The 27,903-nt window shown below is 40.3% G+C and overlaps 2 protein-coding genes across 5 annotated transcripts; both read right to left on the bottom strand.

The window, feature by feature from the left end:
• Positions 1–159: 159 nt before the first annotated feature.
• washc2c (WASH complex subunit 2C) lies at positions 160–11,806 on the bottom strand. Of its 3 annotated transcripts, none has more exons than XM_039783687.1 (31): positions 11,640–11,806; positions 9,874–9,999; positions 9,478–9,642; positions 9,258–9,326; positions 8,925–9,098; positions 8,713–8,806; positions 8,566–8,627; positions 8,401–8,457; positions 8,195–8,305; positions 7,841–7,925; positions 7,604–7,663; positions 7,356–7,477; positions 7,165–7,255; positions 6,991–7,044; positions 6,702–6,902; positions 6,454–6,602; positions 6,194–6,304; positions 5,621–5,713; positions 5,434–5,535; positions 5,214–5,327; positions 4,941–5,116; positions 4,670–4,793; positions 3,946–4,380; positions 3,698–3,826; positions 3,452–3,553; positions 3,185–3,259; positions 2,921–2,980; positions 2,231–2,458; positions 1,408–2,112; positions 1,130–1,301; positions 160–992 (listed from the first exon to the last, which is right to left on the bottom strand). In XM_039783687.1, the coding sequence occupies exons 2-31, from the start codon at positions 9,997–9,999 to the stop codon at positions 847–849; spliced, it is 4,392 nt and encodes a 1,463-aa protein (XP_039639621.1). In that variant the 5' UTR covers positions 11,640–11,806; the 3' UTR covers positions 160–846. The 3 variants fall into 3 exon arrangements, with proteins under 3 accessions (XP_039639621.1, XP_039639620.1, XP_039639622.1); XM_039783686.1 differs by having other exon boundaries at positions 7,356–7,480; XM_039783688.1 differs by lacking the exon at positions 2,921–2,980 and having other exon boundaries at positions 7,356–7,480; positions 11,640–11,805.
• Positions 11,807–12,948: 1,142 nt separating this feature from the next.
• Positions 12,949–27,657, bottom strand: slf2 (SMC5-SMC6 complex localization factor 2). Of its 2 annotated transcripts, none has more exons than XM_039783995.1 (21): positions 27,492–27,657; positions 26,863–26,897; positions 26,022–26,551; positions 25,638–25,886; positions 23,629–23,674; positions 21,257–22,701; positions 21,057–21,136; positions 20,829–20,942; positions 20,563–20,730; positions 20,090–20,195; positions 19,918–20,005; positions 19,684–19,825; positions 19,470–19,557; positions 19,163–19,339; positions 17,881–17,975; positions 17,660–17,747; positions 17,360–17,482; positions 17,088–17,165; positions 16,878–16,964; positions 14,593–14,661; positions 12,949–14,418 (listed from the first exon to the last, which is right to left on the bottom strand). In XM_039783995.1, the coding sequence occupies exons 1-21, from the start codon at positions 27,524–27,526 to the stop codon at positions 13,657–13,659; spliced, it is 4,605 nt and encodes a 1,534-aa protein (XP_039639929.1). In that variant the 5' UTR covers positions 27,527–27,657; the 3' UTR covers positions 12,949–13,656. The 2 variants fall into 2 exon arrangements, with proteins under 2 accessions (XP_039639929.1, XP_039639928.1); XM_039783994.1 differs by having other exon boundaries at positions 21,057–21,139.
• Between the last annotated feature and the right edge of the window lie 246 nt (positions 27,658–27,903).

A 27,903-nucleotide genomic window follows, 5' to 3' on the forward strand; every position in this document is an offset into this window, starting at 1 on the left:
TGTGGGGAAGGATATATAACTTCTAGCAGCCAGGTGGGTTTCTCTTCTCTTTTTCTCTTATGCAAATAAGGGAGCAGCTTCAATTCTTCCTTTTTTACTTTAATAATACCTAAGCAAAAACACTAACCCTAGCTTAATCATACAAAAATGAAACAGAAATGGTGTTAATAATCACAGATCTTAATTCGGAATGGGCTTCCTGCTCATCAGACACTGATCGATATCTTAAGTCTAGACAGACAAAACGCACATGAAAACAAGTGACTTGGAAATAATCACACTCATTTCAGATAGCATAAAATATGTTTCTTTTTAGTTTTTAAAAATTAATTTTTCATTTTTCATCACAGCCAAAGTTAAGAAATTGATGAATTTCTTATTAATAAAAACATTGTCAAAATGCCTAAGACAGTAAGTAAACACAATGATTTCTCATAACCATGATATGGCACAAACCCAAAAGAAATGGAATCTCAACATGATCAAGCCAAAGGATAAACATCTTCAAAATAAACAAAACAATTTACTGTTAATTTCTGCAGGCTTTGAGCGTAAGCATAGGATATGCTTATAAAGTGCTATTATGTATAATAAAGATTAACAGTATATAATACATGTTACATAATATGATCTGATGCCGAGATGATTTTGGAAGTGCTGTCAGAAGATGACTGGACTAGTTTTCATCTGAGTCTTTATCTGGCAAAAATAAGCCCCAGTATTTATATGAATTCATATGAATAAATACTCTATCAACACTGTATCTGATCTCTAATCTTTCAGCGATCCAAATAACAAAAGAATGAATCCACAATTGTACAAATCTGGCTTCTCAGAAACAACAGTTCACTTTCCACTAAGAGCATTAAGTGGATCATCAAATATGTCGCTTGAATCCGCTGCTGTATTGGTCTCCTGAGACAGTGGTGTTTTCTTTGATTTATGGGCAGCCTTCGTCACTGGTTTAACTGTGCTTGGTGAGAAGATGTCATCTTTACAGAACAGAGAGAAGGACAAAATATTTGGTTAAATATGCCAATTAAAAAAAAAAAAAAAAAAAGGTAGAGCATAGGACAGACAGTATCAAAAAAAAGAAAAGAATGCCTGCATGCATTTTATTGTTTCTTACCCATGTCATCATCAAATATTGACTTGGTCTCTCCCTTCGTCTTGGACCTCTGTTTTGGTTTTAAAGTGTCCGTCAGGTCAGCAAAAATGTCTATGTTGTCATCGAACAAGCTGGCATCAAGGGTCTTCTCTTTGTGCTTCTTGTGAACTTTAGGCACAGTGGCTACTTCATCCTGAGAACAAAGAAATTCAGCCAATAAGGAAAGAAATGAAACCTGTTCTTAATGATGTCAAATAAAACCTTGACAGTATTACCATCAATGTAAAATAAAAAGGTACCTCAAAGATGCCCTGCTTTGAAAAACTACTGCTGTTCTTGATTTCTTTACTACTTGGTGATATGGGAGTGGAGCTGTTGCTCACTCTAAAGATGTCATCATCATCCTCATCTTCTTCCAAAAAGGACGAGGCCATTGCTTTCTTAGTAGTTGACCTTGGTTTGACCTTTTGGAAAAGGTCATCAGTGTTGGCATCAAAAATGGATGGGGGGGTGCTTTTGTCTTTGTCTTTCTTCAATCCCACCCCACTACTGGCATGAGGTTGTGTAGTCTTGGTAGTCTGTCTGGTGGAGGATGTGTTAGGGACTGATGTGGCCCCAAACAGACCGGCAGAGCCAAAAAGGTCATCCTCATGAGAAGACGGCAGCACCTTGGTATTGCTGCTGTCTTTACTGGATTCTTTCTTTCCAGCGTTTGTGGATACTGGCAGTGTCAGCACAGAGGGTCTGGGGGAGATTTCAGAGAGAGAGGATTGAGGTAAGGAGGCGGGCAAGGCTGCGGGTGCAGCTGAGTTAGGTAGTGTCGGACTGGCACGTGTCTGGCTGGACCTGTCTGGTGGCGGTAAGGCTAAACCAGACAGACTGGGGTTCGGCCCGGGAACATCTCCACCCACAGTCTCTTCTTTATCCTTTAAAGCTCTTTGGGCCGCTTGCTGCCTCGCTGCTCTGGACTGGGGTCTCCGTTGTACAGAACCTTTGGCACGACTCTGCATGACAGAAGATTTGCACTCACGATATCACGTCAGAAATCCAAGGGATGGAAAAGCAACTAAAAGACTTGTAGATAACCTATATTATTCTCCAAGCCAGGGATCAAAAACTCACCTTGTGTGCGCTCTGCAGTGTTGTAGCCTGGACTGGGGCGTCGAAGCTCACTCCTCTCTCACAGTCTGTCTGGGCTTCTACAGGAGTTGTGGCGGGGCTGGGGCTCATGCTGGAGCTGGACACCCCAGAGGAGGAACTAAAAACCATGCCAGGGAGTACACTTACAGCTCCTTGCGTACTGGGGACAGCACCAGGGAGCAACGCAGCGGGGTTGATCATCAGATTGGCCTGAATATGATAAGATCAGAGGCACCAATACAATTTATCAAGGCTAAAAAGACACCATGGAGTTTTTCCCAGTTAACTACACATTTATAACTACCAACTACTCTACTCTCTGACGTTTGTCAGAGTAGTTCCACGCAGCAGATCATTCAGAGAAAAAAACAAAAACAAAACAGGACTGTGGATGGAAATGAGGCAAGAGCAAGATGCAATAACACTGAAAGAAAGAGCGAGCAAATTCTCCCAGTTTAGCAAAATGAAATAAAACAGATAATTATCTTCATTTTGGTAGTCATGCTGGTGTATCGTAGCCAAGCTTTTAAGTCGGAATATGAAAAAGCCCAGACAGAAGACACCTTAAAAGACAAAAAGGTGTAAGAGGGAATAGAAAAGTCTTTCCTCAGGAGGAATCAGAGTGAAATGACAGGAATGAAGACTTTTGATTAAATAAAACAGAAATATTACTTGAAGTTTCCCAATCCTTGATGAGGAATCTTTAGGTTTTACAGGGCTTGGTGCAGGTTTCTGTGTGGTCAGATTACAGCAGATTCAGAATTGTATCCAAAGAAGGCATTTCTTGTGTTTATCTAGAAACAGCAATGTGTTTAACAGCTAATTACAGCAAACCCTAAATCAAAACTGCATGGACACACAGGTATGTGTGTTTATGGCTCAAAGAAACAAAACAGCCCATGATATTATTGGAGTATGTGTTTTCTGTAGACTCACCTGAATCTCTGATAAAGATTCTGGACTTGCTAGTGGTGCACTGTCATTAGGTGTCCTGGGCTTCTCTGCTACTTTCTGAAAATGAAATTGAAAGAGGAAAAATAAGAGAGGGATCAAAGTTCTCCCGCTGATATAACATGTGTGGTTCAAATCTATGACTAACACAGCTGTCAGTGGCAGTTCAAGCACAACAAAGACAAGTCATATCTGAGGAGAGTTAAACGTTCCAGCATAATTGTAATCACTAGAAAATAATCAAATTGCTACCGGAGGAGGAGCTTTTGTCTTGATAGAGCTGAAGAGGTCTTCCTCATCCTCATCTGCAAACAGACTTTGTGCTGCCGGCTTCACTGAGCTGAGCTTGGAGCTCTAAAAAGTAAAACAGTGATGTATCCTTACCATCTAGTGAAAGACATCTGCATTTAGACACAGCATGCAGTTGAGGAAAACATGCTGCTTGCAGAGAGAAGAGAAACAGATCTTCAAACAGATGAGCACATCTAATATACTGACCGCAGCTTTCTCAGAGGTGGCAAACAGGTCAACATCTGGGTCATTGTCCTTCTGCTGCTTCTGACTGAACAGCAGCTCCTCATCCTGGAACACACCTGTGCTCTTTGCTTGTGGCCGCTCCTCTGTTGGCTGTAAAAATGTTTTTACAGACAAACATTTTAATACCTCGACTGCAGGAAAAACAGCATAGGAATGCAATTCAATAATTTTGTCACACTATTCTTAGGTTTACTGTAAATGACACACACCTTTAGTGTGTTACTCGCTGTGGGTTTACTGGGTGTGAATATCGGCTCATTCCAATCAGAATCATCTTCCTCCTCGTCATCAAATAGACTAACAGCGTTTGTTTTGACTTTCTCTTCCTTCTTCTCCTCCTTCTTCTTGACACTTGGTGGTGGGCTGTCCTCAGAGAGGAAGCTGTCGTCATTGTCAACTTCATCCAACGGGCTCTTTGTCTGCTTGCTGGCAAGAACGTTGATGCCTCCAAAAAGATCGACCGCTCCGGCAGGCTTCTTTTTACCTGCGCTGATCTGTGTTGGGGTCGCCGACTGGAGCACCTCAGGGCTCTTTGCTGCTGGCTTCTCCTGCTCTGAAGGCTCGTCCTCTGCTGCTGTCCTAGAAACTACAACCTCCTCTGATTTCTCTAACAGGGACGATGACTGAGAGGCCACAGCAGGTTTCTGAAGAGTACAGGTATTACAAAAACATAATATTATATAGGTTAATAATATAGGTAATTATAACATAAATATCACTGTTGTGGGCAAACTCATAGTGCCAACCTGATTTTCAAATTTGGTGTTTTCTGTTTAATTGAAGGATCTAAACTAGTCCTGTAGGGGCTTAGGGAAATTCTTTCACCCCTTGAGCTTATTAAATCTTTTTAAAGCCCACTGGAGGTTATCTTCAAAACAAGAGATTGTTTTCATGAGAAATGTAAAAATACAAAAGATTATTTAGTGTACTCACTTTAACAGCTGGGGCTGCAGTGTTTATGTTGTTAGCAGGTTTGATGCCGAAGAGGGATCCTTTATCTTCATCATCATCACCCTCATCTTCAAACAAGAGAGCAACTCTCTGAGACTTCTTTTGACTATATGAAGAGCGACAGAATAAAGAGGATAGGTAAGAATTCCTGGCGATACAACATTTTTAAAAAGTATCGTGAAAGTGATTTTAATGCAATTGAAACAGTGAGCAGACATGCATTTGCACTGTTCCTCCTTACAAGTGTACATACCTTGACTGTGTTGTTGGAGCAAACAGGTCATCCACATCGTCATCATTGTCAAAGAGGCTGCTTTTGTGAGACAGTTTGGCACTGGGGAGACTGGAGGGGGCACTGGCACTGGGCTTCATCCCTCCTGTCTTGACCTCTGATCTCCCCGCACTACTTTTAGAACCCAACCACTGGTCCTGGCATTCAAATATTCAGGAGAATAATCTATCATGTGGTATGCTCCATTTAATATTGGTATGCAGCAGTAAAATATGACTTTTTCTATTCTCATACCTCATCATCACTGAAGAGGGAGCTGGACACAGCCTTGGACAGACTGGGTTGCGGTGTAGAGGCTTTGGCTTGATTAGGTTTCGCTTTAGATTTAGCTGCAGATGCAAACAGATCCTGCAAGGTGAAGAACCAGATTATTGTAATTTACTCCCATCAAAAACAAACAAACCTAATTCAGTTGTGTTCAGAAGTGTGTGAAATATTAGTTTATTACTCTCACCTCTTCTTCCTCATCATCAAATAATGACAAAGGGGCCTTGCTGGTTTTGCCCTGGCTCGTAGGTTCAGGCTTAGACTGGCTCTTAGGGATGGCTGGAGAACCCTATGGAAGGCAAATACATATATAATGTAATTACAATGTATTATTACTGTTATCACTTTTTTCCAGCGAAGTTTCAGAGCCTTACCTGGGTGTCTTCATCATCCGAGAAGAGGCCTCTGGTCTGGGGTTTCTGAGTCTGCTTGACAGCAGCCTTCGTAGCATCCGGAGCCGGCCCATTCTGCAATGCACAACACGAAGATCAAAATGTAAGGTAGTTAACTTTCTAAATTCCTTTTTGAAAGTATAAAGTTTTAGTCTTGAAAGAAAATACTGGTAAAGGGCAAAGAGAACTGAACTGTATCAACGGGAGTAAAGGCCAGCAGTGCAGTCTCAACTAAATCAAATTTGGCCTTTTATCAGACTGCACTTAAATACTCTGAGTAAACATCAATATAATGACTGCAACAAAGTCTGTTCATTTAATGGCATCCATGCCTGATAACTGAGCTTGTGAGTCAATGTAGGAGCAGGCACGACCTCAAAACAAAAAGTGAAGAGTATGAACAAATGAAAATACACTTCAGGCCTTCAACCAGTTTATGGTGTATTAGGAGGCAGTGCAAAACCTTTTTGGTAAAAAAACTGCCAATTTGCATGTGAAAACACAGCAAATTAGATTTTGTCAGGAGTATATTGATACACAATGATCTATTCAGACCTCCTCTGATTTCTCAGACTCCTCGCTGGTAGACGGCTGACGTTTTTTCAGGCCCTCACTGAGCAAGCTTTGAGTCCCGGGTCCAAACATGGAGATGGCCCCTGCCGGCATCTAAACATAACAATGAATCATCAGCATAGCAACGCTTCTCCAGGCCACAACACACTATGTAGATATACCAAACAAAATATGTCATACAACTTTAAAAAAAATAATACTGTTGTTCAACCGCATTGAGAAACTTGAATGTTGATCTTTACCCTTTTCTCAGGTTGTTTAACCTGCTCTTCCAATACCTCCTTCTTACTCTGGGCTGGAGTTGGCACACTGAACTTCTCACTGAAAATATCCCCATCCTCATAGTCTTCGTCGAAAAGGTCAATAGCTTTCTTGGGTTTCTCCTGTCCAGCTGAAAAAAAAAGGAAAAACAACCAACACATGGTTTGAGGGTGAGGATCCCACCTGAACCTGGACTGTTGAACTAAAGTGCTTATTCTCACACACTTACCAGAGTCAGACTTTTTCAGGCTTTTACCACTGAAAAAGTCATCATCCTCATCCTCATCATCAAACAGTCCACCTACTCCTCCACCAAGACTAGCTCCTGTAGGAACTTGTTTGGAGGCAGCATTGGTATTAGGAGCTGCAGTCCCATTCTCCTTGCTCTCCACTGAACCAGAGTCATTCCCTGAAGTGAAGAGGCTGTTATCTGTGGAGAGAAAGTGATTTGGTTTGGTGGAGGATGATAAAGCAGACAAGGACATGATATTAGCTGTCATACAAGTAAATGCTACTACCTGGGAAAATTGAAATGGCACCTGCTGGAATCTTCTTTCCAGGTCTGTCAGATTCTTGAATGGAAAAGAAAAGTTATGTGGCATCTGCTAGTCTAGTTTGTTCTGCACGTTTGTACCCATCTTATCCATAAGTCTTTGTACATATTTGTCTAGAAAGTCTGTGTTAGGTCTCACCTGCAGTTTGAGCTGGGCTATTTATGCTTTCCTTCAGCACCCTTTTCTCTTTGGACACAGGAGGTTTTGGTGCATCGGAGAAAAGATCACCCTGAATGGCATAACATAATACAGCACAAATCAAATCCTTGCTGAAGATCAGAGTATATGGGAATGAATAAGCTCTAAAAAAATCATTTAGTTTAGTATACCTCGTCATCATCGTCAAACAGGCCTCTCCCTCCACTGAAGAGGCCTCCTTTCCCTCCAAATGGGGAAAAGTCGTCATCATCCATCTTCGGTGGCTTAAACATATCATCTCGGTCCTCTTCAGCTGCTGTTACAATGTACATAAATAATACTGAGGAGCAAGCTGGGAACAATGGGCAAGCTGTGGAAATAACTAATGCAAAATTAAACCAAATGTTTGAATTGCACTGCTGGTGAATGAAAGTCCTACCCTGTGGCTTTGAAGGCTTTGGTTCTTTCCTGCTTTTACTTTTCTTCTTAGATGTCAATGCTTCCAAGACATGACATGATGGAAACACAAAAGCCATGAGCATGCACATGCAACAATAAAAACAATACTTAAATCCCAAATGTAAACTTTGATGCTGTGTTTTCCTTAAATTAAACATGAAGAGTGGGAGTAACAAAAGTGAGATGATATACTATCAGTTCGTCGATTATGACTTACATGCACGATCTCCTTCCGGTTTGTTAAGTGGTTCACCTTTGATTCGCGCTGCCAGCTCATCAGCAAAAGACGATGGGCCGGTGTTCTGAATGTGACATAAAAACAACCAGATTAACAATGTCCCTGAGATACATCATATCTGAATGATTTCAGACTGAAATTACAAATAACCCATTCACAAAAGAGTCACACTCCCTCAGTGTGTGTGGTAATCCAAGCCGCTCTGTTTTTGTTTTGATAGCCGGTCCGGTAGTGCATGTGGCCATGAAAACATATAGATTGCACGTATTGGGGAACTGTTGCGCAGAGGCAACGTACAGCCGCTTTACTCTAGCAAAGTTGTAACAGGTATACCTTTGTGTCATCGTCATCATCATCCCTGTCTGATTCTCTGAATATGTCAGAATCGTCATCCTCCTCCTCTTCATCATCCTCCTCCTCCTCATAACTTAACATGGATGACTTCTAGGTGAGTGTGGGAAGAGAATCCAAAGTTAAAAAGTTGTTTTAGTTTAAATGTAATCTTTGAGGTGTTTTGGCAGGCAGGCAGCCAAGCTTACCTTTCTAATATTATTGTGACCTTCATCTTCCTCTTGATTGAAGTCCTCATCTGAATGCTGTTGAATAAATAAATAAATACATACACACAATGGAGGTTTTTATTTTCCTGTTCAAGATTAAAAACCTTGAAAAATACAGTGAAAGAAAAAAAAAAAAGGTCTTACAATTGCTTCTTTGCCATCTTCGCTCTCAATAACACTGTCTCTGTCACTGTCAACTGACATTTCTAAAACAAAAAAATGATACAAATACATGAGAAAATTTACAGTATAATGTAGTAGCGCCTGAAGAAGCTGCCATAAGTATATTACCATCACTTGAGAGGTCACCAAGTCCAACGTCCTCATGTTCCATGAAGGCGTGGGAACCAATCAGATATGGAAGTGGCCTGTCCACATAAAGATCCTAAAAGACAAAAACAGACACACAGGATAAAGTACATGTATGTAAAGATGCGGTATCACATGCATTTCTCCAGTAATTGCAGTAATCATACATTACTGCGTCATAATTAAGAGCACACCTTGGGCTCCAGGATGGCCTCCACTCGGTCTGTGACCTCCTCATCCTCTGAATCAGAGTTTCCAGCTTTGATGTCCAGATGCTCGAATGCTGACTCCAGCACTTTCAGACCATGGTTTACAGCTTCCTGCATCTTAGGAATCATCTCAGCCTCCTTCTGCTCTCGCGTCTTCTCCTTTAGGAAAAAAAATTTAAAAAAAAGACATTGGCCATATTATCCTTGAAATAATAATAATAATAATACTGAAAAGCGTTATGCAGTTTTATACTGGTTGGTCAGTGTTGTACTCCATGCCATCAAAAGTTAGGAGCAGGAAGGATGAATTATTTATACCTGCTCAGGCCGCTTCTCCAAAGTATCAGCCTTGGGAATAGTGTCTTCTACCTCTTCATCATACACTCTCTGTAACAGGACACACCAGATAGAGATTACATCATGTAAACTAAAACATTTTAGTTCCAAAAGTACACAAACAAGTAGACTGAATTGCCACAGTTATAGTACAACAAGCAAAACTGTAGTAGAACAAACAATGTGTAATTATATACATTACATTTTCTATAAACTGTGTATTGGAAAGCATGAGAAAGTCGTTGAAAACAGAGTGCAAGCAGCTATCTGTGGCCTTGGTGTCACGGATCAGACTGTCCAACTGCTTTTCAATATCATGCGTCTTTGACAGCATTCTCTGGGAGAAGTCTTGGAGGAACAGGAAGAGCTGTGAAGAAAGAAAAAGACCTATAAAGACCAGCAACACCTGCAGAGTTCCTTTCATTACACCAAAGTAGAACACCTTTGACATTGCCCTCCACTAACCTGTAATGAAAATCTTTTTGTAAAATAAATGAATGCGCACTACTCAGATTCCTTCAGCATGTTTCAGACTATTTGAGAACAGATTATGATGAATTACTTGGCCTATTACAGAGCTGGGGACAAAGACCCTTACCCCTGAGTCGGCTGCCAAGGACCAGTTGGCACTGCTCTGCCGCATCTCTTCAAGAGTCCAGGGTCTCTCCCAAATCTGTTCACTCGTGCTTGGGCCATTTGCTATTCCCTCCGGCAACCCGCTCATCTGCAATCAGATCCCTTGTTGTTATTGGAATTTATAAATCATTAAGGGAAAACCCAACTTAAAAGATTTTTTTCTTCTTGTGTAATAATTTAGCTCACATATCTGTTTCAATTTGTATATTTGAACCAGTCTCTGCTGGATGTAAACAGCTGAGAGACTATTTGAATGTGGAAGCTTGTTGGAGGAAATAACATTTAGGTAACTTTAAAAGGCAACAACAAGATGTCTTTTGTAAATTTGCAACAATATTGCCAAAGCCCAAACCATAAAGTGTAGTGATGTAGCGATGACATCTACAAACAAGTCATGGAGCATTTGGAACAACTCTCAGGACACTGCAGTTAGGGCTGGGCAATACGGAGAAAATCAAATATCACGATATTTTTGACCAAATACCTTCATATTGATACCGCAACGATATTGTAGTGTTGACTATTGGTGCTTTCACAAAATATTTACACAATGAGATTTTTGATAAATAATCATCAGTAATGTGGATATAATGACTAAGGGGGTAAAGGCAAATAATAGAACAGTTACAACAGTCTGGTAAGTTCAGAAAATGACATCACTTTACTGTAATGCAGCCTTTAAAACCAGGAAAAGACAACACTTATGCCATATTACGATATCCAAAATCTAAGACGATATCTAGTCTCATATCACAATATCGATATAATATCGATATATTGCCCAGCTCTAGTCACAGTACAGATGGTGAGATCACTAGGATATAGGAACAATTTCTTATGGATGCTCTGTATTTAGGTGTTAAAAAAACAAACACTGTGCAAACACCAAACTACTGCATCAGTTAAAAAAAGAAACCTACTTTGGAAGCATTCTAAAACTTGGTCATCTCGGCTCATATTTCTGACAATCTGTATTTAGCCCTAACATAACAAGTCCAATAGTTGGCATACAAAGTAAGTTATGTGACATTACTCCACAAACAGGACAAATAAATCATAAAAGATGCCTCCCACCAACTGAACAACCAGTATGAAGTGCTGCCCTCTGGTCAAAGGTTTAAAACCTCCACTCTGTAAAATAAACCAGGCACAAAAATCATTCATCCCAATGTTTTTTTGTCATTACTGTGTGTATGACAGAGCCCATTCTATTGGAAGACATTTCCCACAGAGTCAGATTCATTGCGAATAAAAATAAAGGAAAACTAACCGATGAGACAATAAATTCACAGCTGATCTGATTTCCTTCTCATGGGGGGGGGACTGTCTGTGTGTGCAGATATTGACTTTAGTTTAAAGGGTCACTGAAATACCACACGATAAATTACATATTAACTTGTAACGTTATCTTCCATTTAACTTTTGTAGTTTTACTGCTACACTGGAGTTACCGATACAACAAACTACCTTTGGCTTTGGCAATGCAATAAAGTTACAAAATTGCGGAAGACAACGTGTTGCGTCCACATAAATTATTTCCTCCTACTAGCGAAAGACCATAGATATGGCGAAAGACTAGCTAGCTAGCTAGAGAAAGCGGGGACTGTTTGGCTAGTAGCTAGCTAGCTTAACTTAGCTAGCTAGCTAGCCAACACCAACGTTAGCTACAGCTGTTCCAAGCAACACAGAGTAATATATCAACCCGAATTTGAGCGCTCTCGTGCTTACCTTGAATACCTCTGGTCAATCGCTGTCCACGACTGTCAACTGTGGTCACAAACGACGTAAAAAATAAGATCGATTATGCTAAATTTGGCCTTTCTCTCATTGGTCTTCTGACAGGTCAGCCATGTTCTGTCTGCAGACAGTCACCTGACTACTGTCGCCTAGCAACGAAACGAAAGTGGGGCGGAGTCGGAGTGAGTGGAACCGACCAACAACCTGTTTATGCCAACAACCGAGGCAAAATCGGGCAAAATCAAATAGGCAAAGCTGTTGTGCCGATTTGAGCCTGTTGGCGATTTGCATACGGCTCGCGGGAGAGTGCACAAAACTACTAGACATTGTAATGATTTCTACGCTAAAGTAACGTTACTGTTTCAAACGATTTTTTTAGGGGTTTCGGCAATGGTAATAAATTAACTGAAGTCAGACTGAGTAGCGTTTCCCTGATACAATTGGTCTGAATTTGCAAGGTTTCCTTGATTAATCATTCGATATATCTGAGGGCAAACTCTTTGGAGTTCTTTTTTGCTGTGTTTATAAGCATATCCGAAAGTTATATTAAACTGTTATTCGTAAAGAGGGTTTTAAATGCGAGAAAACATATGTCAAATCCACTGTTATATAGAAGTCACACTGTCTAGCCTAAACAGCACAACATATATTATGTGGTATTGTTTGATCATGAAGTGTCTGAAGAAAAGGAACTGGTACGTAAATGCAATACTGAATTGCGTTTTTAATGCATCAGTTGTTATAGGCTATAGGCGCCGTCAGGCGGGATAATAATGCCAATGGTCACTGCAGTGTGTTAAATAGACAACTGTTCAAAAGTTATGTTAACTTTGGAAGAACATAACCTCTCAGTTATTGAGAATGATGTTAACTTATAATGAAAATATGTTTGTAAAATAAATTAATGCAAACAACGCTTGACTGCTTGGAAATTATATATACACAGATATCCAGCAGGGGACTCTCTCTCCCCAGTAATAACAGTCTGGATGTGTGGTGATCCTATAGCTCAGTGACAGTGTTAGGTTTTGTATAGCAAAGGTTCAAGGCTTGTCACAACCTTTATTTGGGTAATATTAAGATTTATTTAATGTCTTTTTCACCCAGTCAACACTATTCAGTTAATAGTGTTGGTTTATAAAGGCAACAAAGACTTTTGTAAACAAAGTTTATTTTGCTATTTGGCAACAGCTATAAAAAAGTATTTCTTATCATTAGAAAAATATTTTCCCAAACGGGGAATTTAACAAAATGCAAACATTCAATACAATTATAACAAATCAACAAACAAGAAAGTATGTATCTGGAAACCTTTTAGAATGTTGATTTAATAGGCCTGGCCTTTTTCATTGTGAAAAAAAGCACAGGTGTATAGACATTTGAATAGAACCGAGACATTGTTAATGTTATTGTAACACCTGTGCTTTTTCTACTATGACCAGTCTACTGTGAAAAAGGCCTATCGTTTATAAAACTACTGTAGGTAATTAAACAATAATGAGAATCATCATTGCAAGCTAATGTTCTTAAGATTAAAACTTTTAACATGTTGCATAGTCAAGTAGATTTTGAGCATTGTGTCAAGTTTCCACTTGAGGCTGATTTGCAGCATATCGTACATACTGTTGGTACATCAGCTTTTCAGTTACTCAGACTGAATTATTAACTATTATTAATTTTAACAAATGAACATAGCCGAAAGACAACAAGGATGTAAAAATGTCCCTCCAATTAAACAGGTTTTTGTGGGTACTCAAATACAGTAATGTATTTAACATATACGCACCCACATTTTTACACAATGCACACAGAAGTGTAAACAGAGGTGCAGTGAGAAGTCATTTACATAAGATTTTAACATCAAGTTATTAAAAAAAAAGTTTTTTCATAAATATGCAATTAGTATTTATACTGACAATGAAACATGGGGATTAGGGATAGAGGAGGATACGCAGATTGAGTGCAAATTGAGCTTAACATTAAGGCAAAAGCTGATAAATACAAATCTCTATGACACTAAATCACATGCTGGAACCTGGTTGTGATGAGACATTTCTTTTGTCTCAACCAGATTTTCAGTCTCTGCCTCAGTACACTCTTTTTCCAGCTCGTGTACTTGAGGTTCCGTCTCTGGCATCTCTTGGTTCAACTCCCCATGAACGATTTCTGTCGCTTCCTCAGTTTCCTTTGTGTCATCCATTGCATTGTCTCCCTCCTTTTCTTCTGGCTTCATGTTGTCCCCTGTCTTGTTTGTGTCATCCATTGCATTGTCTCCCTCCTTTTCTTCTGGCTTCATGTTGTCCCCCGTCTTGTTTGTGTCATCCATTGAACCGTCTCCCTCCATTTCTTCTGGCTTCATGTCGTCCCCCGTCTTGTTTGTGTCATCCATTGAACCGTCTCCCTCCATTTCTTCTGGCTTCATGTTGTCCCCCGTCTTGTTTGTGTCATCCATTGAACCGTCTCCCTCCATTTCTTCTGGCTTCATGTTGTCCCCCGTCTTGTTTGTGTCATCTATTGAACCGTCTCCTTCCATTCCTTCTGGCTTCATGTTGTCCCCATTCTTGTTTGTGTCATCTATTGTGTCGTCTCCCTCTTTTTTCTTCTTGTCTTCAGTAGTCATTATAACATCTTCAGTTTCATTGGTTTCCTCTTCTTCATACTCCTCCATCACAGGCCCCTCTCCATCATTACTGTTGTCCATCTCCTGCTCTTCTTGGCTGCTTGTCAATGTATCCACAGGCAAAGGCTGCCAATAGTCATACAGCTTACCCTACGGGAGGAAACCATAGAAATACATATGAGAATTATACAAACTTTTGACTTTATTAGAAGACTCTTAAACTGAACTAAGCTTTCTTTAACTGAATACTGCTTTTATCTTTTAAAAAAGGAAAAAAAAACTAAATAAAATATTCATATAAAAGTATGTATAAGACTACTGTACATAGAGAGGCCTGGTCCTCTGAAGGAGCATCTGCCACTTGGTGTAGATCCTGGCCACCAGGTCCTTCACCTGGAAGGAGAGGAGGAAGTTAGACGTTGTCAAACACACTGCTTCTAGTTGTAATGATTGGCTTGCATGACTGCATCTTGAAATCAAGTCCGCAATGATTGATTAATGTATCATCGACAAATATAATTGATTCGTTGTTTATGTCATTATTTAAGAATAAATCTTCAAAATCTAGGCTCTGGGAAATGTGTGAGTTTTTCTTTTAGACTAAGCAATTAATTGATTAAGAAAATGATCAGGTGATTAATATACAGTATAATTGAAAAAGAAAATGTAGTTGCAGCCCTAAGGAATATTAGAGAAAATGATAGAGAAAGGTTTTAGGTTTCAATTCTTAGTAATTAAACTGTTGGTCATTATTTGTGTGCTACACTTATACATATATAGATATGGGAACAGAATGTACATATAAATGGGACTTGTGATAGCACTAAATGTCTATCAGTTCTAACCTTACTGTATTCTTCTAAATGTAATTTGGTTAAATGGTCAATTGCAGTTCTTATGAAAACTGTTGACCAAAAAACAACAATAATGTAACATTCATTATAACAACAATAATGTAACATTCAATATAACAACAATAATGTAACATTCAATATAACAATAATGTAACATTCAATATAACAACAATAATGTCACATTCAATATAACAACAATGTCACATTCAATATAACAACAATAATGTCACATTCAATATAACAGACGGCGAACAAATGAGTTAACCCGACATGAAACTAGGGTCTGTATCAGTAAGACCTTCCGTATCTGACGAGGAATCCCTTCTGTTACTTCTGACTCAAACTGCTTCTACTTGAGATTTAACAGGAATTATGTCTGTGATAAAACTGAATTTGTCAGGGACACTGCTGCTACGGACATCAATGTAGCGTTGGAAAGGTTTTTAACCTAAATTACCTCAGACTAGTTGGTAATGGAAAGCCTTGAGAAACTGGTTAAACAAGAGATACTGGCCGGAGGAACATCAGGGAGGTGCACTTCATCTCGTTTACCAGGCAGGTAGAGGTATTGAGGTGCCACACTCACGTACATTTGGAGGCCCCCGAAAGCAACGCTAAGCTCCTATCCATTGACTTTTCCTCAGGATTCAACACAACCCAGCCATAGTTACTGCTTTCTATATCGCAATAAATGTAAATCTCATTGACTGGATGGTGTTAGGGTGAATAGTATTCCTCCACAGGGTTATATTCTGTCTCCCATCCTTCTTATCTTGTACACAAATTTTGCAAACATAATAACTAGATTCCATCTTATCCCTGTAGCCATTACAAGGCAAAAATCTGTTAATACAATAAATAGACTTGCAGCATCTGCCCTCCACCTTTACCTTACCAAGAAGTGCACTTTATTTGGCTCACTAATCCAGGATGGAAGTGGGTCTATCATTGGCTGTTTTTATTTCTAACCTATACATGTTTTATTATTGACATATTTTAATATTCCTAATATTTAAATTGTTCATTTTTTATACTACTGGTGTGTTTTTGACTATAGATTTCTGCTGTGTATTGATAAATCCCTTCGAATTTGGACTTTAATGCCTGGCTGCAAACCAAATTTCCTTCAGGATAATAGAGTTTAAACTTGAAAGCATTCAGAAAGCACAAACCTCTCTCAAGGCTGCACAAGGTCCCATATTATGATAATTTTAAGGTTTTCTACTAGAACACGTTAACATGCTTTAATGTTCATCGATGTAATCAGTCTGAATATTTTAATACAATCAATTATTAATAATTATTATTATTTATATACACTCCGTTTTAGCTCCTGTTTCTTTAAGCCTCCATCTCGAAAAAGCCTAGTCTGCTCTGATTGGCTTGCGAGAAAAATATGGCGCACCTTTGCAAAGGTAGTTCTCAAGCCGTGGGTTGAGATACTCAAATGGAGGGCAGAATATTCTAATCTAATGAGCCTGCATGTGACATATAAAGGGCTTGCTGAATCCCATGTTTTCTGACCTAGGCAGCACACAACACTGACGCCGTTATCTTATTTCACAGTTTATGGATTGGTAGGCACTCCAGATACCGACATGTATGTGCACAAGTACGGCAAAAGTCAGTTTTTCATGATATGTCCCGTTTAAATGTGTTGTAGAAAATGTAGACATTTTAATACTGCATCTGGATCTATACCAAAATGCACACTGATATACACATACCTGAAGTTATTTTTTAAATCAAACTCACCTTGCTCCGGTAAAGACATTTCTCACTCTCTCTGATGTCACACTTGATGTGCGTTTCCAGCTCACAGCACAGAAACAGCAGCTGCTCCTGAGAGCCAGAAGAAAAAGGCAAGACAACTTTGACACACCGCTTAAAAAGGCTCAGACATCAAAACAGCCCATGATAATACAGCTGATAAATAACCCCTTGAGACCAGAAAAAAAGTCATACCTTTTGATGAGCTGGGAAGAACTGAAATTTGGAAGCTTCATTTGCCAAGGTCAGAAGGCTATAGCAGAGGTAGTAGGACTGCAACACAGGATAAGTGGAAAGAAACTTGCATCAGAAAAAAAGAATATGTTGTGTTTAAGTCATTCACAAACTCATTCAGTTAAAATTCTGTGATTACTTAAAACATAATAAAAAACTAGACATAAAAAACAAGACATGAGTGATCAAATTAATTTCAGGATGGAACATTTTGAAGTTTAAGGCATGCTCACCTGTTGGTCGAGGGTGGCCATGTACTCATCTTTATCTTTCGGACTTCTGCCGGAGGAGCTTAGCATGCCTCGGAGGAGGGTGGAGGGTTGCATTCGAGGCAGGTACGGCCTCAGGTCAGAGAGCTAAGCATGGAAGAGAACAAGGAGCAGAGAACTATAGATTACTGAAGATGTTACATTGTGATGGTCATTTAGACTACATATTTCAACTGCTGGGATCTAAAGGAAACTATATAGGTTTAGGTTACACACTGGTTTCAGTGTGTAAACTAAACCTATATAGTTCCTTTAGATCATTACCTGAAACTCTTTTTCTCTGGGCTTGTAAGTACAATTTCCATCCAACAGTTTTGAGATCATGGACAGGCTCAGATGTCCACGCAGTCTCCTATATAAACAAAAGTGAATACATTTTTCAATGTGCAATACCATGAAATCAAATCTCTGAAAACAATGTCTCATCGTGTAGGAAAAAAATATAGACGAGCAGACGAGAGAAAAACTGATTAAAAAAGACTTACTTTCCATGTACGTCCTCAGGCAGCAGTTGAACTAGTAGGCACATGTTGTGGTGGTCATCTGTCAGATCAGTAAGGGCCAGACAAATTCTGGGAAGCTAAAAAAAAAAAAAAAAAAAAAAGAATCATGATATTATGAATTAAAAAGGTGAACAGTGTACATACACATTTTGGCCAGTGGATTTCCATGCCTTTAAACAAGTTTTCATGTCCAAACATTCTGCGATTTCTGTGTATGCACAAAAACTACATGCAATACATTAACCACAACAATTCCCAAGTACATTTTTGTACAGTAGAAATTGGCGATAAGTCAATATTATCAGCTGCCAGTGAGAGTGTATTGTGATGATACATTCATATCACGTTTACTACTTTTTTTTCTTCTCTTTTTACAGTTTTGTCTGTTAGGAATAACAGTGGCACGCAGTGCACTTCACTCTAAATCAATTTGATAATTTTACATGATTTTGCGCCCATTTTCCACGTAATGGTACATATTGGAAAAATATTCCTATTACATACCTGCAAACTCAGAAGGGCTGAAAAAGGTGACTCTATATCTATCTATCTATCTATCTATCTATCTATCTATCTATCTATCTATCTATCTATCTATCTATCTATCTAAAAATGTGTCACCTAACTAACTTATTTCATCATTAAATTCCTGTTAAATGACAAAAACAACCACTGGATGGGAAAAGGGTATTTTACAATAACTTTGAATGCAGCACGAGGCTGGCAAGGCGAATTTCAAGTGAACGCAACATCTGTGTTGTTTTTCCGAAAACAGCAGCTGCACACTGTCATACGTTACAGTGAAATACAGACACACTTTTACACCGTTTAGCTGTCAGCATTTTAACCGTGTTTACTCCAGCTGCTAGCTAACGGTAGGCTAACGTTACCTGCTGCCAAGTATAGTGTTAACTAGCGTGACATGCGGCGATGTTTTAGCATCAGAGAGAAGCGCAGGCATTTCAGTGGCACCTAAATAAGGCACCGAAATCCGTGTTGCAATTCGGTCCGGTAGATAACGGTCGTTAAGGCACCAGTGACGTATTAGCAGCGGGTCTCGGACGCCCCCCCACCCCCAAATAATAACTCTTCAGATCTACACGATTCACGTGGCTGACATTTTCCCATTCAAAACGGCGATTTTCGACGAAAAGCAACTAGTTTGCAGGTATGCTATAAATTTTATGTTTTTCCTAAACTTTTCGAAGCCTGGAAAACGCAAATTTTAGGACTTTTAAGGAATCCGAGGCATGTCTGAACTGACCATGGTGTCCCAGTCCCTGATGTTCTTGACAATTTTGTGCTGTAGAGGGAACAGTTCCACACTGGACTGGAGGATGAGCCGTGTGTCGAGGCCCAATCTTCCCACCACAGTTAGCAGCAACAGCAGCTCGTCGTCGCTGTATGCCCGTGGACAGAGGCCCATACAGTAAGACAGGTACTGCAGATGAGAACACAGGAGAAGTTGTGAATGATCTGAATGGTGAAGTTGTCTCTCTCTGCCAAACTCTTTCTCACAGACATGACAACAAACTCTTCCTATCAGACATCGGTTTCCTTTTGCAACTCACCTTCAAGATGTTGTTGCAGTTGTGTTCAGGGAAAGTGCGCTGTTCCCTGTTACTGGAAGGACTCTCACTATTGATGTAGATGTCCTCCCTACACAAACACAGAAATTTGACTACATGAGATTTAAACAAAAACATCAAATAAACAACTTTCAGCTCACAACGTAAGCTTTTACATAGTAAACAAGGCAATGAATGAAACAGGAACACTACTCACAGCAAATCTCCCTCTGTGAATGGAGGCTGCAGATTCTCAAAAGGGAAGAGAGTAACAAACGCAATTCCCATATTCATCAGGACCAGCGCCACATCCGCCAAACTGGGCACCCACACTTTAAACAGCTGGCTTCCATTTTTCACTGAGAAAGCATACACACAGAAAAGACACATGTTAAACCAATAATGAGAAAATACCAAAAGCTTGGGTGGGTGGGTGGGCGGGGGAACTCACCTATCTGATACGCAGCAGTGTACGCAATGTCACAGAGGGCCTGTAGTATATTTTCAGATATCATCCTCTCACTATGGACTGACATCATCTAACAGGATCAACAAAGAATTACTGCCGAAGTTCAGACAATTGGACAGAAATCCCTATTGACATGCTTCATATGTGGGCCTACCTTGAATAGGAAACGGGTAACCTGAGTTGGACAGGGTGAGCGACAGTCGTAAGCTTCCTGGAACAATCCAATATTTACATGTAATCGCAGTTGAGCAGGGCTGGACCTGGGGAACGTAAGTGGAGAGAGAAAGCTTAGAGGAATTCATTATTAACTCAAATTAACTCAAAACTAACAGTCTAAAGCTTTGCTAATAATCAATCTAGCGCCTGTGTCCACCGAAGCAGTTTTTGTTTCTAAGGCCAGCATATTTTTAAATTCTTTGCAATGGGAGCGCCGCGACACTATGCTACAAATGCCAGCAGTGTGACGAGGCAGAAAATGTTGATCCTCTGGGAAGCATGAATGTGGTATTATCACATCACTGAGGACCATAATTACCAATATCAAATTTCATGACAATCACGTCTTCAGTTGTTGAGACACTTTGCTCTGAACCTTCATGTGTGGATCCACACACAAATACAACTCACCAAAGAAGCGTTTTCTGTGCTGTCCCTTGTGGATTGACCATGCATTGTCTGAGCTGCAGTGTATCTTGGTCGAAGATCTGGCCAAATTTCTCCAGGTTGAACACTAGTTCTCCTGGAGGCACTTCCCTGATTGCATTGGACATCAAAGAGTAGCGCTGCAGGAATTCCCTAGAAAACAAATTACATAAAAATGCAGATTACAATTAACTACTGTGCAAGGCCTGTGTCCCAGCGACGAGGTATAATGGGTCAGTGTGTTGATTTACTGTTGTTCAGCGGAGACGCCCTCCTCCTGGTTCTCCTCAGCCTCCTCGTATTCAGCCAATCTCAACAGGTCCTCTTTCCATGCAGTTTGAAGTTGCGTCTCAATCTCTTTCACTCTGATGGATGAAAAGAAAGTGGAGAAAATTAACTCATCAAAATTATCTAATGTGCAGCTACTGTAGCTTTATATTATAAAAGGTAATGGGAGTGACATTTTCTGCATAATATACTTTTTATTGGTGTTTATTTCCTTCAGTATCTGGTCAAGGTTGTTCTTGTAGATGCCCGACTTTGTGGTGGATGGCAATGGCTGCTGTGGGGAATACAACCGAAACGATAATACGGGTTTTACTGGTCCTTTAGCTCAGCAAGTTGCTGATCATACATTCATAACTCTATGTGCAATAAAGACAAATCATGTAAAGCTTACAGTTTTTGACTGGCAGCTGCGATGTCCACGTGTACTAGGCTCTGAGAGGGCTCCCTTCGCTGGCGTATCTGAAGGCTTAGTAACACGCTCCATAATCTCCTGCAAAGAAAGTAGCTGCTCCTCCTCACTGCTATGGGAGCTCTCAGTTAGATCCAAATCTAATGCAAAGCTCAGGCCTAGGTCCACCTCTACATCGATAGGATCCTCTTCATTCACCAGCTTTGTATGCCCTTCACTTGCCTGCCTGTCCAGGAGCGGAGACTGAGAACAATGAGATGTACAAGTTTCTGCACCAGTCTCTAAAGTGCAGGGTGTCTCATTGTTGGGGAGGAGAGATGTGCGTTTCTCATCAGATTTAACACTCTCATCCTTAAACTGCCTTCCTGAAGAACTGACAGGGCCGTTTTTGAGATCACTGTTCTTAGAGCAAATAGATTTTAAGTCCTCAAGTTTTACCCGCTTTAAAACCACAAAAGGCAAGAATTGTGGTTGTTGTGCTGATGGCAAGGAAGAGACTGGGGCGTCCACTGCATGAGGAGAACCAGTTTTGCGACACAAGGACCCAGCAACTGAGGTATTGGAGCTGGTCACTGTGCTGGATGACCAACTTTTCTCCGAGGTGGGGGATTTGATCCCCTCTAACTTGGGCTTTGCGGTTTTATGAAAAGGGCCAACTACATAGGTCATGGGATCAGGGGTGAAAAGCTCATCTATGTCATTTGGGATTGCAACAGATCTTCGTGGGCGGGCAGTCTTGTTCCGTTCTACCGTACGACAACTCCGAGAACCTGAATTTGTTTTTGAGGCTGGTTTGGGAGTGCTACTGTCCGACTTTCTGCTCTCCCCCACATGATTACCTCTGCTCAGGGTCTTGACTGGTAAGACGGAGGTACGGTGAGTATGACCATCGTGGTGTCTGCCTACCTGAACATGACGTGAGCTACTAGTGTCCTTCTGGGATACCTCAGAGGATAAGAAAGAGCTTGATTTATCCCTTTTATCGTTTTCCTCATTTATATTCTTCCTTTCTTCACCTGTATTTGAAGGTCTTAACTCTAGTAACTTCAAACTGTGATTCTGGGTGGAATTTATAAAGGCTTGCTTTGCCCCAATTGATGGTCGTCTTATACAAGGTTCTGGTGACAGTGACGCGCAGGATGACTGGGTGGGTTTAAATGTGGAAGACAGTTCCAAGTGTGTTGATTGGCCAGGTGCTGGTTCTGTGCACAGATGGCTATCTGTGGTTTTGGGTGACACTTTCAAGCCTAAAGAATGCCTCGATGACGGCTGAGACAACAGCGAAGTGCTGAGTGAGCTGCCAACAGTGGGCTTTGGTGTCTGTGCTTTGCCAGAGTTTATATCTGGTAGACACAGTTTCTTGGCACTGTCTCCACAGTCCTCCAACTCCCTGCACCTCTTCTGAGATGAGCAATTCGAGACCACTTCTGGAAATAGAAAAAGACATGAAAAACATACTTTCTTTTACAAATATTATCCACAAGTATAAATACCAATGTCAGTGTTCAGCTGAATTTTACTATTCTACCATGTACAATTACCCATATACTGCCATTTTTTCACCAGGAGCAATGGGTGGATGTAAAAGTAACAGCTTCTTTTGTAACTAACAACAGTTGAAGCTCACATCTATATTTCCAGGTATTTAGCAACTTGAGAGAGTACAAGTGCCAGTCCCCCCCGCTCTGGCAGTGAAAGTAATTGAACAAACACTGTCAAAGCAGTAGGATTCATAATAATGCCGTGTTGCTTTGGTCTCTCCCACATCCTGCCTGTCAAGGTATTGGGTCATACAAGTAGACTGACATACCGTGTAACCAATCAGAGAGCCAGAAAAAACAGCTACGCTGTGAAGAACTGCAAGTTAGTAAGCAAGGTTGGTTGACGGCACTTTGTTTACTGCTCATGTAACAATGTTGTTCCGAGTACAAATAAGCTGTATCTGCCAGTGCGGGAATGTTGCGACAGCCACCAGAACTCAGGTATATTGAGAAATACAGAGAGCTTTCCCTGGCAGTGATAGGTTTAATCAGCATTGCGTGAACTTGTTTAGCAAGGGCTTGAATGTAACAGATAATTACTCATATGTAAAAGTTCCACACTCCAGCTTAAAAAAAAATTAAAATAAAAAATTCCCAGAGCCACCTATCTTCATCACTCAAGTAAAGTGAATTAACATAACGGTCAATGACAATTTCAGTGTAATCAAACTACAAGATGTAAACCTCATCACAAACTCAACACCTGATGCAACTCCATACCTGTCACTGCAGTGCAAACATTACATGCAAACAAGGTTAAAAGATCGCAGCTATATGAGTGAAATGTGGAAAAATTTACTTTGACAATATTACCTGGAATTAAGTTTTCACTTGAAGGTGCTTGTTTAGGTTGTTGGTCCTAAAAAAAAGAAAACAGTGAAAAAACAGCAATAACAGCGTTATATTGCATCCCATACCATCAAAGACAGAGCTACACCTGGGTCATGAGTTAAATACTAGGTACCCCCAGGATTCTCTAAGTTAAATTTAAGACTTTCACATGAACAAGTAACGTCCTAGCGACCACACAGAGTATGAAAATGCGGACTCATCCAAGTCCACACGCACAGCCTGCAAGTTTGGTCCAAAGTAGTAACAAACAAGGAAAAAGTAAATGTAAGATGACTCTGTATAAGGAAAAGAGAGCTACTCTTAATTTTCTTTTGCCTGTAGAGGGCACTCCTGCTCTGTCGACAGGTGGGGCATCTCATAACGTGAATGTGTAATGTATCCTCAACAAAAACATTGTGCTGATAATTGTAAAGGCATGTTTAAAATGAGGTCACCACATCTGTCATTTCCAGTGCAAAAAGGCTCCGCAACTTTCTGCGGTGCGTGGTCGCGCACCTCTCAGTTTTTGTAACTTGGTGCATGCTTTCATTCAACATGGTCGGCTGGGAAGACTGGCTGACCAGGTTCGCCTGTACAAACATATGTATTATTTTTTATGTACAGACAAGAGGGAGCCAAACGGCCTTAAATATGGGGTCAGACACCGCACTGGAAAAAGAAGAGGCATTTTGCTGGAGAGTGTAAAAAAACATGAGCTTTGTCAAAGGTAAAAAAGAAAGTATTCTTAACCGTGGTAGAGGTAGGGCTGCACAATTAATCGCAATTTTATTGAAATCGCAATATGAACTAGTGCAATATCCAAATTGCAGGGGGTCAAACCATTCTGAATTAAGTATTGTGGTGCTGCGGAGACATCTCAGTTTACAAATTGTATGTAGACTAAAAAAAAAAAGAATCTTTGTTTGGTACCGATCCTCACATTTTTTTAATTCTTTAATTTAATGAAAATAATGATACATAAATGATCATTCCCTCCAATATTGTGAATCATATCTCAATATCAGTCAATATAATCACAATGAGATATTTTCCTTATAAATCGGGCAGCCCTAGTTAGAGGCAGACAGTGATTTCAATTTGGAGATAAAACGACTGAATGTTAATAATAATAATAATAATAATAATAATAATACGTCGTTGTTTAAAGTGAATGTGTTTATTACTGTTGTCTCTCTTCTTCTCGACTACGTTTTGCTTACAGGTTATTTTGTTTGTACCCCACCCCTGGCGTTTCAGAGACTACTGCAACGAACAAGGCGTTGAGCACATAAACATCTCCGTGCATGCTCATAACGTGCACCATCTATGGAGGCCGGTGCCACGCACAAGAATAACGGAGGTGTTATCCTAATCTACGGCCGTCCTCAGAAGGATGACAGTCGCTGACATCTGCACAGCGGAATCTTGGGCATCTCTGTGCCCTTTCAACCATTTCTATCTGCATGATGTGTCCGAGTCCTCCATTACTCATTCAGTCTTATCCATGCTAGACAGCAGACGCGGTTAGATCTGGCATTTAATATGGAATGACAACTACATCAAATTCCACAGTCAAGAGCATAAAGCAAAACACTGATGTCAACCTTACCTGTACCGTTGTATAACATTCAAGTAACACCAAACAGAGTAAGTTAACATACCCTGTAAATAATTTAAATAACTAGCTGTTCAATTTTCACACTGTACTGTTTACAAGAGACACTCAGTTAAATAAATATAAGTACACTGATTTACTAAACACCTGGCAAATGCTCTTTAAGCTAGATCACCTGAATTTCTGTTTTAAAAAGTCATATTTCAAAGGCTGAGAACAACAGACCATGCTCTCCCCAAGTGAACATTATTTTGGCCCCAGTACCACAAGCCTGGCTTGAGACTGTGCTTGCAAAGTAATGATGATCAGCTCAAATTCTATTACCAAAATTCTAAACTTGAACTAGAGGTTTTATAAAACGTGTGCCAAATTTTACCTGGCAAGGGGCAAGGGGGCCGTGCACGATGGGTAAACTGGAACCACTACTCCTGTCAGAAGACTGGATACTCAGAGAAGGCTGGTAGCCCCACGAGGGACACTGGCTCTTCTCAGGACTCCAATCTTTTGATTGTGAGAGGGGCTGTGGGAAAACGTCTTGAACTGCACTGGTGCAGAATGATGGGGTCAGGGGGGGCCTGTGGAGCTGGATAGTATGTATGGGACTTCTCACGTCGCTGGATTGAGCCTAACAAAGTAAATGTTAAAAGCCACAACAATTCAGCATCACAAAATTGCTATAGTGTAGTACAGGTAACAAACAACACTTTTTAAACAAATCTTGATTTCACTAATGGCCATATTAAAAAAGAGAAAACAATACCTTGTTTGATTCTGGGCTTTGTGCTGTTACATTTTTAAATCTTGAGTAGGACAAAGTAACCTTGGATTCAGTCCCTTGATCTCTCCTGGTGTGAGAGGATGGGGAGTGGTTGCTTAAATCCTTCTTGAATTGAGGGGATGCAGGGTAAAAGACACAGGGAGGCCTATTAGCTGTAGTACTACTAGTTGGGCTGACTGGAGCAAACCACGATGAGTAGGAGGACCTTGGAGGTTGATGGTGTTGGCGCTGCAGAGGACGCAGACTGCCCCTTGGTATGGGATTGAACCTATTCACTACAGGGCCAATGTTAGTTGGGCAGCTTGGAACAAACCCTGATGAATGGATTGGTCCCGGAGGATAAGGAGGGTTCCCTGATGGACACAGTCTGCCCCTGTGACGCAGCTCAGGGCTTTGAAGTGGCAACATTCTCCTAGGAGGTGGGTAAGACAGCCGGTTGAGCTGAGAAGGCTTCATTGGAGTCTCCTGGAGCAAAGGGGGTCGGAAGCGTTGCTGGAATATAAGGTCCTTCACTAAAAAAAGAAGAAACATTTGTGAATTATGGTCTATGTCTCCTAATATCTTTAGTGCAACTGAATGATCAAGTGTGAACAGGGTTAACATGTTGCCAAATGTCAGCCAGCCAACATAATTTTATATCCGTTTTGAATCTGCTCCAGGGAGGAGGCAATGCATAAGAACTCTTACTTAGAGCTGCATGTTGTTGCATTCACTGTTTGCCATGTCTAGATGTTAAAATACACCATGAAAAACACAAATGCGTTAAGGCGAGTATCACGGAGTAATACACAGTTATTTTCCGAGACACAACACTTTGACCCACCTTTATTCCTCGGGGGAAAGTATTCTGTAAGAGTTCTGTAAGAAAGCCAGAGAGGAGGGGAAATGATCATGTTTCCATCATCAAAAGTTAGTCTTGTTACCAAGACGACAATAATGCAACTTAGCAGAGCAGTTTTCAAATAAGTAACGGTAACGTCAGATAAAGAACCACAGTGTTGCAGAAACGACACACCTAGCACGAGTTGTCTTACCAAAGTCAACACATATGCCTATGGCCAATACAAGGCAGACACCTGCTAGTCCGTTTCTGCCAATCATAGTAAGCTACGTTAGTGACGGCACAAGTCGAGTAGAAAATATGTTGTAGCTTCAGGGGGTAAAGTGCTAACTTATTAGTTGCCATTAAGTATTTACACAGTGCTTGACTCGCTGTCAGAAAAAAACAAACATTAACAGCCACGTAGCTTTGTACTTTAAGAGCGTACATAACAGTCTACTAACAGTGCCTGGCTAACAAAATAAAATGGAATATTAGCAAGTCGTTCCTGTTTCAGGAAGTGCTCTGTTTAGCTAGCTAGCTAGCTAGCTAGCTAACGCGCGTTCAACTAGCAATGGAGTGCTGTCACTTGGGTAGTGACAAGTGCAAACAGAGTCGGTAGGTTTTCTTACCGAGAGTTTCCTTGATTTTCTGTTGCTCTTCTCATTTTGAGGATAATACCAGCTGTCTTTAACCACAGACAGCGAAAATAACAGACTCAGAGGTCCAAGGCAAAAATCATCTCATCAATATAATCTTCTCCCGCCTGCATCCCATCCGATCGAACAACAATACGCGAATTGCATTGCGGAAGTTGGAGTTTTTCTTCTTCTTCCTTCAGATTTATTGGTGGTCGGGAAACAACGATTTGGTGCATTACCCCCATCACCTGGTATGGAGTGTGGATCAGAATATCTACTATTTACAATATTCTAAATAATAATAATAATAATCAAATAAAAATGATCATAAATAAAAACTCATATCTTCTCAATTTATTTTGTCTAAGATACTGAAATAGTAATCAATCACACTTTGTAGTTC

The sequence above is a fragment of the Perca fluviatilis genome, chromosome 19 (genome assembly GCF_010015445.1).
Source record: "Perca fluviatilis chromosome 19, GENO_Pfluv_1.0, whole genome shotgun sequence".
NCBI lineage: Eukaryota > Metazoa > Chordata > Actinopteri > Perciformes > Percidae > Perca > Perca fluviatilis.